Here is a 12,335-nt window from a genome sequence, read left to right as displayed (position 1 = left end):
ACAGAAGATTCCAAAAGGCTGCTCGGAATGACAAAGCAAAATACTACAATGAAATGTGCGAGGAGCTAGAGTCAGAAAATCAAAAGGGCCGAACTAGTTCAGCATTTCTTAAGCTCAAGGAACTGAAGAATTACCTGGAGGCTTGTTAAATCCAGTTCCTGGGCCTTTTCCTAAAGTACTAGGCGCTTAACACCACTACCACCACCAGCAGCAGCAGAGAGAGAGAGAGAGCGAGAGAGAGAGAGCCGTTTGCCTAGCAGACAGAAAGCCATGCTCCCAAGCAAAAGGTGGGTGACTCTACTCTGCTGCCCTCAGGCCTGTCTTTAATTGTTTTTGGTGAAACATTCTTCTAGGTCGTGTAACCCTGGTTTGTCCACTTGCTGTACAGAGGTAACTTGTGGTTGCTGTGAAGCTGAACACTGTGACACTGATGAGTCAAATGCGAGAATGGTTACCCATGGTGGACAGTGTTGGTGAAGCTCCCGATTAAAACAAGCTTGGAAGCAGGAGTGGCATTCACTTCCACAATAGCTTGCCTCTGGAAACTCTATGAACCAAGAGAAAAGATGAAAGTTATACAGGAGGTGTCCAGGACTTTTGTTCGCTATGAGTTGCCTGTGACTCAACGGCACTTAACAACAACATCTGATTTACATTTCTTTCCCCCCCTTCTTTTTTAAAAATATGGAACGTTTCACAAATTAGTGTATCACCCTTGCACAGGGGCAATGCTAATCTTGTCTGTATTGTTCCAATATTAGTATATGTGCTGCCAAAGTGAACACAGGATTTGCATTTCTAACAAAAAACCATTTGCATTTCTACCATAACCAAACCAGTTGCCTTCAAGTGGATTCCGACTCTATGGCCCTATTAGATAATGTAGAACTGCCCTTTAAGGTTTCCAAGGCTTTCAGTCTTTGTGGAAGCCTATTGCACATCCTTCTCACCCAGAGGAAATGGTGAGTTCGAATTGGTGACCTTTCTGTTAGCAGCCCATGTTTAATAAACCACACCACAAGTGCTCGTTGGTCCATACCAAATGTAGAATTTGCTCTTTTCCTTTTGTACAATAGGTGGCAACTATAAAAGAGACCCCTTTGTCCTCAAATTAAGAAAAGGAACTTTTAGAGCTCTGGTGGCCTAGTGGCAAGAAGCTGTACTGCAATCCCAGAGGCTCGCGGTTCGAATCCACCAGATGCTCTGCTGAAGAAAGAGAGACAATTTCCTCCTGTACCAGTCAGATCTGATTTGATAGCACACACACACAAAATAATAAAACTAAAAAAAAAAAAAAGGAGCTTTCTTCAATGGGATTGGCAAAAATAGGAACCTATAGTTGCTACTTTGCTTACATGGGGGGAAGCCAGGTTGAGAATGAAGTCAACATAGAAATGAGAGACGGAGAGTGACATATTCCAGAGCATATAGTCAAATGCCTGACTCTTTTGATAGTAACTTCTACCCTCTAAACTGTTGATAGTGATGTGAATCTCCCCCCACATACTCCTCCCCCAAACAGCTTTTTTAGCTTAAGTCTATCTAAACAGAATTGCTTTTGCTGATAATTTAAAGAGTTCAACTACAGCAGAGAAGACAGAGGAGAGCCCCGGCTGTAGGAAAACAACAGAAAAAAGAAAACAGGGAAAGACCTTGAATCCATGGCAATCTTAGGCAAATCTTCGCTACCAAGGGGCTATCCTGCCCCTCAACTATTTCTACTTTACCACTGGAACCTTCAATTTTATGTAGAATTTTATATGTTGATAGATACTGGGATAGATAGAAAAAGAACTGAGTGCTTATTAACCTTAAAACATGAGGCCCTACGTCTCAGTTTGGGGAAGAGGAATCAGCTCATAAAAACAGCTTCATTAACTTAAGTCTCAACAAATTAGAAAGTTCTTTATTATAATATTTTTTCCCCTCCCCTCAATTAGTGTGATTTCTGTATTGTTCTTATAGCTTATACAGGCATTGGGTCCAGGAATTCTAAAGAGCAGTGTTGAAAGATGCCAGCCAACTTTCAGGAATCAAACAAATAAAGCTATTTGCTATGGCTCCCTAGTAATAAAAAGACCCAATTATCGCCATCATTATTATCGCTATCATTATTACCATCAAGTGGTAGACACCACAGCTTCCATATCCAGCTGGGAGAGTTGGCAATTAAGGCCTGTCTCTCCCTCCACAAATCATCCACAGAAAAAATGCTCAATTAGGACTGAACACAAGCATTTGATGACTCTAAGGGATTTCCCCCTATAAAAAACACCTTTTCCACCACAACATACATCTCACAAAAAAACTCCACTTGGTATATGGAAGAAGAAATAGGGAAACAAATTAACTGTACTCTGAAATTTTCTGCAGGTGGTTTGGATAATTCAGTTCAAATAAATTTCTATTTTTTTTAATCTAGCCTGTTATTTTCACACTTGAGAATTAGCCTTCAATATTAAATTACTTTAAAAAGTTATTGCACGATTGGGGTTAATTTCCACATAGCTGGTAATGATGCTGGATTGGTGGTTGTTCAAAAACAAGGTGAAATTTAAAGATCCAACAATTTCCAATAATGTGGACCTACAGCCTCCAAAGTAGATTTCTTCTGTGAAAGTATAAGCTTCAATTTATCTTTAAAAAAACATTGACGCCTTTTAAGAAATGTAATAAAAATATGCAAGTATAAATGGGCTATGTGCCAAATTTCAGCACACTGGATGAGATTTTGAAACAAACCTCTTGCTGTTTCTGTTTATAGAAGAATGTTGTGAGGTCAGAGGGCAAACTGTTGAAGTCTTTTTGTAATAACTCTGTGTAGATTGGGTTTCTCTCTGAGCCCTGCAGCTAAAACAAAAGGCAAATAAACTGGATGCCAAGGGTGATACACTAAGGCAACTGCTAATCTCTAATCACAGAAAATCATGCATTATATGGTCACACTAATTGAAAAGTGCTTTAATGTGTATATAATGATGTTTCTCCTTAAGATTCCATCTGAGTAAAGAGCATTTCTGTTTAAATTAAAAAGGTTTGGAGCCCATTACCTTAGTTAATTTTGCAGCATATTCAGGGTGAGCCCTGAGTCTTACAGTTGCCAGGTGCAACTTTTGCTCTCCTGCTAACAGTTCTCTAATTTTCTCTTGGACAATTCTCCTTCCAGATTACAAAATAGGACTGCCTTTCCCTGGGTACAAAGTCAGGCTAATCAGACTCTTTCTCCTGGGAATGGGATTTACACATTGATTATAATAATGGACTCAAGTATATTGGAGAGGATGAGGATGGCACAGGACAGGGCAGGGTATAGATCTGCTTTTCCCAGGGTCCCTATGGGTTGTGGTCAACTTCACGGCACCTAATAATGATGACTTAGTCATTGGTCCCCTGGCCCCTTGATCTTCCCACAGGGCCTTTTCATTTCTGCTCTGTACTCCTTTTGAATCTGTGAGGTGACCAATTTCTTCAGTAGATCAATCCTCCCATACCACCACGTTTTGGAAAAAAAAAAAATAGAGGCTAGTTAGAGTTATTTCTCTCTCCCGTGTCTGCTTTAGTAGAGATATACAGGTCTGGTAACTCTCTGGGGCACTTTTATTGTCCTATGGGCTTACTATAAGTAAGAATTGACTTGATGGCAATGAGTTTAGTTGTTTTAGTTCTGAGCTGTTTCTGTGTTTACAGCTAAGAAGCTGGGAGTGATTTGCTTATTTTACAAATATGGGGGGCAATGAGCAAGACACAATACTCAAAGCTCCACTGTGAGAACTTCAGGCACAGATTTTAAAACCATTTATATGTCCCTGATAGAAATGATCATGAATCAATAGCCTTCAAGAGAGATGGGGAGATTTTTCTGGCTTATTTCTCATTTCTGTTAGGAAAAAGTTCACTTATTATTGTGTAAGGAGTTTGAAAGAGAAAGAAGAGCATAATGGTGGAAGTAGGGGAAGGACTCACATCTTCACAATGGTAGAACCGTAACTTTGAGCCACAGCTGGTTAATTCTAGTTACCTAGGAACAATTCTTCTGTTGCAGCCTGGGGATTGAAGAAGAACCCTGATAAGGTGGAAGAATCTCAGAATCTCCTGAAGTGTGAACTGGGCCAGTCAATATTTAACCAGGGATCAGAATCAAAAGAAGCAAGAACTGAGATATAATAGACCGTATATTAACATTAGCTCTAGGTCTTGATGAGGATCAATGGAATGGCTGGCTCATTGTACTAGAATCTCTGCTCTGTGAAGAGAGGAGCCATGTTGGATATAGTATTCACAACACGAGACATAATTTCAAGCACATTTCTTTCTATTACTGCTGTTGAGTCAGAACCAACTCATAGCTAAGCCTACACTGAGTTTCTGAGTCTATAAATGATACAGGAAGAGAATGCCCATCTTTCTCCTGCAGACTACCATAGACATGTGGCTTTTGTGTTAGCAGTAAACTATCTCTATACTTCCACCAGAGCTCCCTAGGCTCATAGTAGGTACTCAAGAATCATTTGCTGGATGAATGAATTGATAGGCTGATTGTCCATAGTTGTCTTGTTCCAGGCCCCAAGCATTTTGTTACTAAATAGCCTGGGTCATTGGTTTTGTATCTCTGGCATCACCCTGGGGACCAAATGGTGCCTGTTTGAGGAGCAGTGTGTCTGGAAAACACAGGAGCAGTGGCTGCAATGTGTTCCCAATATTCTCATTACTGATGACATTTACTCAGCAGCAGCTGTGGTACAAAGGCACAAGAGGTTCTTGCCCTGTAGGCCTGCAGTCTAAGTGACAGAAAACAAATCAAGCATCTTGCAGTTATTTTTTCTCTCTCTCCCAGTCCTCCCTACCCCCAGCCCCACCCATCTTTCTTTTCTCTGGTGTTTTATTATGTTAAGCCTCAGAGAAGTAATAATGTCCTATACTTATAACAAAATCAGCAGGAATAATAATTTTCCATTTTATAGATAAATAAATGAAAGACAAGAGTCATGCAGGGGCTTGCCCAGTGTCAGATTCATGTTGGCCAGCGTCATATGTTGACAGCCTGGCCTCGCGCACCTATCTTCATTTCTTGTGCTCTTTCCAGATGTCACCCAGTCTCTTCAACCTGGCAGCTGGAGTTTGCTTTCTTGATGCCAAACTAACTATGTCACTGCAGCCAGAATTTGGGTCTCCTATTGGAAAAATGTCCTTGGCAAAGAGGGTTTTAAGGCATTTGAATGAGGGGCAGTTTCAAGGGTCAGGTGGGCCAGGGGAAATAATTAACCTAGCTGGCTTTTAGAAATAATTGTGGGTTGGATATAAGTTTATAGAGCAAATTAGTTTTCCATTCAAATTTTGTATAAAGTATATTTCATGACATTAGCTTGCATCCTCAGTGAAATAGCCCTCTTCCTATTTCTTCCCTGGGCTCCTCATTTTTGCTTGTTCATTTTCCCTGCCTTTGGAACATTGTTTTTTGGCAAATCTTCCCTTTTGGTTTCATAAGGTGGATTGCTCTGATGAATATGTTTTTCATAGGTGTTACTGTTTACTTGCTAGGCCTGTCCTGCTGAAAGGTAGCCTCTGGGAATAGGTTTGGTTGTAGGTTTGAAGGGTGTCTAAGGGACATAGTCTCAGGAGTTCCACCAGTCTCTATCAGATTAATAAGTCTAGATTTAAAAAAAATAATATTGAATCTTGTTCTGCATTTTTCACCTGCTTTCTCCAGAACCTCATATTGGGATACCAATTCGAGTGATTGGTAACTGTAGCTGGGCACCATCTAGTTCTTCTGTTTTCAAGGTAGTGGAGGTTGTGGTTTGTGTGATCCATTAATCCTTTGGATTGTTTCCTTGAGTCATTGATTTTTTTCCACTCTTCTTTAAATAATAACCACTTTGTTCCAGATGGGAATAGACCAATAGATGTATCCTAAGTGACCCCTTGAAAACTTTTAAGATCCTAGTTACTGGGGTTTTTGTTGTTGTTGTTTTAACCATTTTAATGAAAGGTTACAGAGACTTTGGATTTCTATTCATTCCCTGTTGCACTCTTCTCCCTGCCCACCCCTCCACCCGTTGGCTATTCTCTTTGAAAAGTAAAAGAAAAATTCTTTCATTGTTATACAATCCCTTCCCCCAAGTCCACTCCACTATGCGGCCTTTGTTCTGGACTCCTGCCATGACAATAATATCTAATCATACATCCCTTTTAAACAGTTCTATCCCTCATATGTTTCAATGCAGTATACATAATTTAACCCATCTTTCTCAGTCCCCCCCACCCCAGCCATGATGTCAGTCCTGTTTTACAACAGTGGCACTATGCAGTATTTGTCCTTTTGTGATTGAGATATTTCACTCAGGATAATGTCCTCCTGGGTCATCCATATTATGTAAGATATCATGAGTTTCTTGTTTTTCAATGCTGTATAATATTCCATTGTATGAATATATCACAGCTTCTCTATCCATTCGTTTGTTGATGGGCACTTAGGTTGTTTCCAACTCTTTGCTATTGTGAACAAAGTCGTGATAAACATGGGTGTGCATATATCTGCTTGGGTGGCAGTTATGGTTTCTTTGGGGTATATTCCCAGTAGTGAAATTTCTGGGTCAAATGGTATTTCTATTTGCAACTTTTTGAGAAAACATCATACAGCCTTCCACAGTGGTTGCACCATTTTACACTCCCACCAACAGTGAATAAGGGTTCCAGTTTCTCCACAACCTCGCCAGCACTTGTTGTTTGCTGTTCTCTTAAATTTTGCTATTCTTACTAGGTTGAGATGGTATCTCATGGTTGTTTTGATTTGCATCAGTCTTAGAGCTAGGGATTTTGAACATTTCTTCCTGTGCTTGTTAGCCATCTGAATGTCTTCTTTGGTGACGTGTCTGTTCATCTCCTGTGCCCATTTTTCAATTGGGTTGTTTACCTTTATCTTGTTGTGGTAGATCCTAGTTATTGTTAACCAAAGTAGAATATATAACACTGTCTTTATGGTCCATGTTATGTCAATTAATCTTTATGCACCTTTAGACTATGGTTACAAGCCCTTAAGCCCAGTGACTTGATCCTTGAAGTGTTTGATTATAGCTAAGAAGTTTGCATAATTTTACTTCTGTATGCTTTATCTGGACTATTCACACCACATACATACTTGGAAATGTCCTTTGCCAAACTTATATATGCTTATGTGTATACTTCCATATGCCAAACCAAATCTGCTCAGCTTACATATCTACCTAACTTCACCAACCCCCATTGCCCTAGTCACTAGGGAAATCCAAAATCTCTGTAAATGTTCATTAAAATTAGTAAAATAAAATTTTTAAAAAGGGTGGATTTTCATTGATTGTCGTACATTTTCTTCCTTACCCCCATAGTTAACTTAAAAATTCATTCACTGTTGCATAACCTCTTCCTTATTGTATATTACCTATCCTTTCACCCATGTCAGTGAAGGAAAGATCTCCAATGAGATGGACTGACACAGTGAGGTATCCCTGGGCTCCAGTACGTCAGACATGTCCAGGATGGCACAGGATAGTGCAGGGTTCAGGTTGACTCATAGCTGACCCTCAGGGGGTTTTCAGAGCTGGAGGGCCAGCCACGAGTCAGTTCTGCTTCCATGGTAAACAGCAACAAATCACACAGGAGGACGTTGCACATCTTTCTCCCGCGAAGCTGCTGGTGGATTCGAAGCACCCAAGAGGGGTCACCTTTCGGTTAGCAGTGCAACTCTCTACCTGGCTACACCGCCAGAGTTCTCTGTTTTCTACTAAATAGCCCAAACGCTAGTATATCAGTTAAAAATGCCCAGGGGCTTTTGAAACCAGGCGTTCTCATGTTTAAAGGTAAGAGCAAGCAGCATCGTCAGCTGTAGTTTCTAAGAGATTATCAAGACCTGCTCAGTTCAGTAGAGTCCGAGTGACTTTCTTTCTTTCCTTTTTAAAAATTTTATTATTTTGTGTGTGTGTACCGTCAAATCAGATCTTACTGGCACAGGAGGAGATTGTTCCTCCTTCTCCAGCAGAGAATCTGGTGGATTTGAACCGGGCACCTCTGGGATTGCAGTGCAGCTTCTTGCCACTAGGCCACCAGAGCTCGCCCCGCATAACTTTCTGTGGTGTAGACGTGTTGGTAAAAGGAAAGACAGAGGGATGTTTCGAGGCCTTGAATAAATAGGCACAGCATTTATTATTTGTTTTTTTAGGCACAGCATTTAGAGCAGCCGGTATATTTTTAGATTTTAGCACAAGCTAACCCTCCCCAAGGCCTGCCTCCTGAAGCTCCGCCCCTCAGCAGCCTCGCCAGTCTTGAAGCGACCGCGGCCAGCCCGCGTCCTCCCCGCGTCCTCCCCCAGGCCTGGCGGCGGGGCGCTCTCAGCAGTTGGGGTTGAGCACGCGGCAGGCGCAGGCGCTGCGGAAGAAGCGGCACAGGCAGGAGGCGCAGGGGTCGCAGCAGGAGGGCGCCGGCGGCTTGCAGCTGTCGCGGGTGGCCACGCAGCCAGCGGGCGGCGGGGGTCGGGGCCTTGCCGCCTTCTTCACCGGAGCGGTTTTCTGCGGGGTTGAGGGGGAAAGGCCGGGATTGCGGGAACAGGCCACACCCGCTCCACCTGTCCCCACTTCTATCAGGATGTTCCTCGAGTTGCAGAGGCCGTGGCCCCTATAATCCACCCGACTGACCTCCTGACCCATGCCCACAGGGCACCTCAACTGCTCCCAGCTTGCTTCCCCATCACAGTCCTCCTGCCTGCATCCCTACCAAAACTTCTTGACTTCTGGTTCTCTTTCGCCCCTGATGGACCCCCCTCAGTCCCATAGCTTTTTTGTTTCTTCCCTCCATGTCTGAGGGGTAATGTGCCGACTTCGTAACAAGGTTTAGGGGAGGCACATGTTATACAAAAGCATGAAGACCCGAGCATCACACTCATGAACCAGGAAAAGGTTCAGCCCCACAGCTTTTCATTATCACCTCTGCCTTCCTCCTTCCATTCTATCAACATTTCCTGCCGTCTCTGAACCCACTTTTCCACCTCCACTGCAACAACTGTGGGCAGGGTCACCAGCTTTTCTCGTTTCCACTTGGAGCGCCTTACCTGACATCCACACTCCAGAGCTCTAAAAGAACCTTTCCGAAGATATGATAGTATCCCCACCTTGCTTAAAGATTTGTATTACCTTTTCTGAATATTCATTAGTGCAAACCTGAGACCCTATGTGGTCTGACCCCTGGCCACTTCTCCAACCTTTAGTCTCTGCCCCCTTTCTGTATACTTATTGTTGCTGCTAACCCTTTCCATGTTGTTGCCATGCCTTTCCAGCACTTCGAATTCACCAGTGACTCTGCAAGAGAAAGATGGACAATCTCTTCCCATGTGATTTACAACCTCAGAAACCCAATGGAGGATCAGCTCTGAGTCGGTTTCTGCTGCAGCTTTGCATGCTATGCTCCCTGCTGGGCCCACCTTTGCTGTGCTATCCAATACAGGGAGCCTCTGACCACATGCAACTGAATATTAAAAATATGCAAAATGTAATTGTACTTGAATCCATATTTGACATATGTCTGCTGCAACTTGAGAAATAAATTTTCGAATCTGTATTTTAATTAAATTTTAAAATTGAAGCAGTGTAAGAATTTTTCCCCCTCCCCAATTAAACACTATTTTATTGTTTGGGTAGGATTGCATTTCACTGTTGTTGAAAATACAGTGTAGTTAAAATTAAGATGTGAAAGCACAGAATGTGTGTCAGACTTTAAAGACTTACTAGGAGAAAAAATTGCAAAATGTATCATTAATGATTTTTATATAGATTACATATTAAACTGATAATAGTTTAGAAATACTGGCCTAAATAAAATTGTTGTTGTTGACTGCCTTTGAGTCAAGCACAACTAATAGCGACCCTCTGAACAAAAGGCTTGAAGCCTTTCTGTAACTACTGACATTTTTCAAAGTTCATAGAGTTTCTGGAGGCATTGTACCTTTATATATTTACATTTTTTTTCTTAAAGGGGAAAGCATGAACGGAATCCCCCACTACCACAAATTTATGTGGTTGATTTCCCCACATTTGGGGATTTGCAGCGGTCAGCACATCTGGAGTGCAGGGCATAAGCCTAGACCTGGGAAAACCACCTTCTTCTTATCTTTCTGCCAGGTAAGTATGAACTTTATCTTTTAAATGTGGCTGATAGAAAATGTAAATCGATATATGTAGCTTTTATTATATTTCTGTTGAACATTGGATTATTTTGAATTTTCCAACCTTTTCCTTTAGTGTTATTTCCTCAGAGAGGCCTCTCCCTAAGTATTCATCCCTGCCTTCATTCCCTGTTTCATTTAAAAAAAAAAAAGCAACTGATTGCCATCAAGTTGATTCTGACTCTTAATGTTGTTGTTAACTGCCACTGAGTTGACTACAACTCATAGCAACTCTATGAACATAGCATCCTCATCATCTCTGACAAACTCAATAGTGACCCTGAAAGACAGAGTAGAGCTTCCACTTAGGGTTTCTATAGAAACAAGCTGCCACGTCTTTCTCCTACAGAGCAGCCAGTGGTTCAAACCACCAACTTTGGTTACCAGTCAAGTGCTTAAACCACTGCACCACCAAGACCGTGTTGAATCCTAGAGTCTTTAAACCCTTCAAAGAGAGCTCTGGTGGCCTAATAGGTAAAGATTTGTACTGCTGACCCAAAGGCAGGTGGCTTCAATCTACTAAATTGCTTCACAAGCGACAGATGGACAATCTCCTGAGTGATTTATTGTCACTGAAAACCTGCTGCGAGACCAGCTATGCGTCAGTTCTGACTCAATGAGACGTAAACACACAGCAAATCCTTCAAAGTGTTTATCATTATCTGAATCCATCGTCTGCTTTTATTGATTTCATTGTTCATCTGTTGCCCCCCAAACGCCTCTCTCATGAACTGCTAGCATGTTATGTATATTTGCCAGTCACGTGATCTGATCCTTTACTTTCCAGCCTGAGAAACAGGCCCAGAGAGGGGCAGGGACTTCCCGAGGTTTACCCAGGGCTAAGTTTCTTGTTCACTGCTCACTCTTCTGGTTCCAGTTGACCTCTGGAACCTGAAGCAAACTAGAACAGGAGTAATATATGTGTGTCAGCAAGCCTTAATCCAGTATTTCTCAAAGTGTTGAAATGTGGACCATGGTGTTGATTTTAGGTGGTATATAAGTATTAAGCAGTCTTGAATCACAGAGTGATAGAAGTTTCTGTTTTCAGTCTTTCAATTGGAATGGCTCAGCTTAGTGTCAGCAAGTCATTAATGCCTCTCCAGCACTTGCAAATCTGTCTTTTAACACAGAGCAGGCCTCAGATTTAGTTAGAGCCTTTGGCAGGCCAACTGTCAGCTAGAGTATATGAAACGTTTTCTTTTCCTTGTTTTTATGATTATCTTCTATTTATGGCAAGTGTTAATCATTTATTATTATATTTTCCTAGTTTTTATTTTAAAATAAATATATTTAATACATGAAACTCAGATATGACTAAAGCTATGAATGGATCTTTGAAATGACTGAGCTTTGAAAAGCATCATGCGAATCGAAAACAAGGGTGAGGGTAAGATTTTAGGTAGGTGCCTGCCTAGTTTGGGCAGGTGCTTGTTAGCAGGTAAGCTGTAATTACATTATGTAATCACTCACTACTGTTGAGCTGGAACCAACTCATTGGTGACCCTGTAGTGGGTTTTCAGACACTGTAAACCACAGTGGAGGAGAATGCACATTGTTGTTCCTCAGAGAAACTGGGGGATTTGAACAGCTTGCTGCTTTTTGGGGGTTGGCAGCACAACTTCTTACCATTAGGCCACCAGAGCTCCCTATAGTTATATAAAGAATTTAAAGATGGCCTACGTTTATTAGCCCCATGCTGTTTACTTTTTCAGAGCAAGCTGAGGCCTCCTTGTCTCCTAAAGTTCACAGTGCTAAACTCAAATCTGTATATATCTAATTTTTTTAAATAGCCTAATGACTCATATTTTTAGCTTCTACTCTGCTCTTCTCCATAGTTTTTCAAGCCCTTTAGCACCTCTCTATATACCCCAGAAAACTACACTCAAAATCTGCTGGCCGTGGATAAGAGAAAAATCCTACTTTCTAGGATGCTGCTGTCCTTGTAAGCTCTCTGATCCACCTTGTTGCAGGAAGTAACACCTAGGGCCAAGTAAGCTTCTTCCCACTCTTCCCATTGATTTTCACGCTCTAGATTCTGAAAGTTATTGAAGGTTTCTCTCTCTTGTGGGAGAGTATCTCCTGAAGCAATCTGTCTTTACTTAAATAAACAGCTTATTGTGCTATGGTATCTCATGGTTATATATAT

The 12,335-nt window shown here is 41.6% G+C and overlaps 1 protein-coding gene across 1 annotated transcript in view; it reads right to left on the bottom strand.

The window, feature by feature from the left end:
• Positions 1–8,363: 8,363 nt before the first annotated feature.
• ASIP (agouti signaling protein) overlaps positions 8,364–12,335 on the bottom strand; it is a 6,092-nt gene continuing 2,120 nt past the window's right edge. The window contains exon 3 of the mRNA XM_006881457.1: positions 8,364–8,540. Within this exon, the coding sequence (XP_006881519.1) occupies positions 8,364–8,540 (177 nt within the window). The remainder of the gene's footprint in view (positions 8,541–12,335) is intronic.

Source organism: Elephantulus edwardii, unplaced genomic scaffold, assembly GCF_000299155.1.
Source record: "Elephantulus edwardii isolate Elephantulus edwardi_28Jun2011 unplaced genomic scaffold, EleEdw1.0 scaffold00015, whole genome shotgun sequence".
Taxonomy (NCBI): domain Eukaryota; kingdom Metazoa; phylum Chordata; class Mammalia; order Macroscelidea; family Macroscelididae; genus Elephantulus; species Elephantulus edwardii.
Note: the sequence above shows the minus strand (reverse complement) of the source record. Positions and strands in the feature narration are given on the sequence as shown.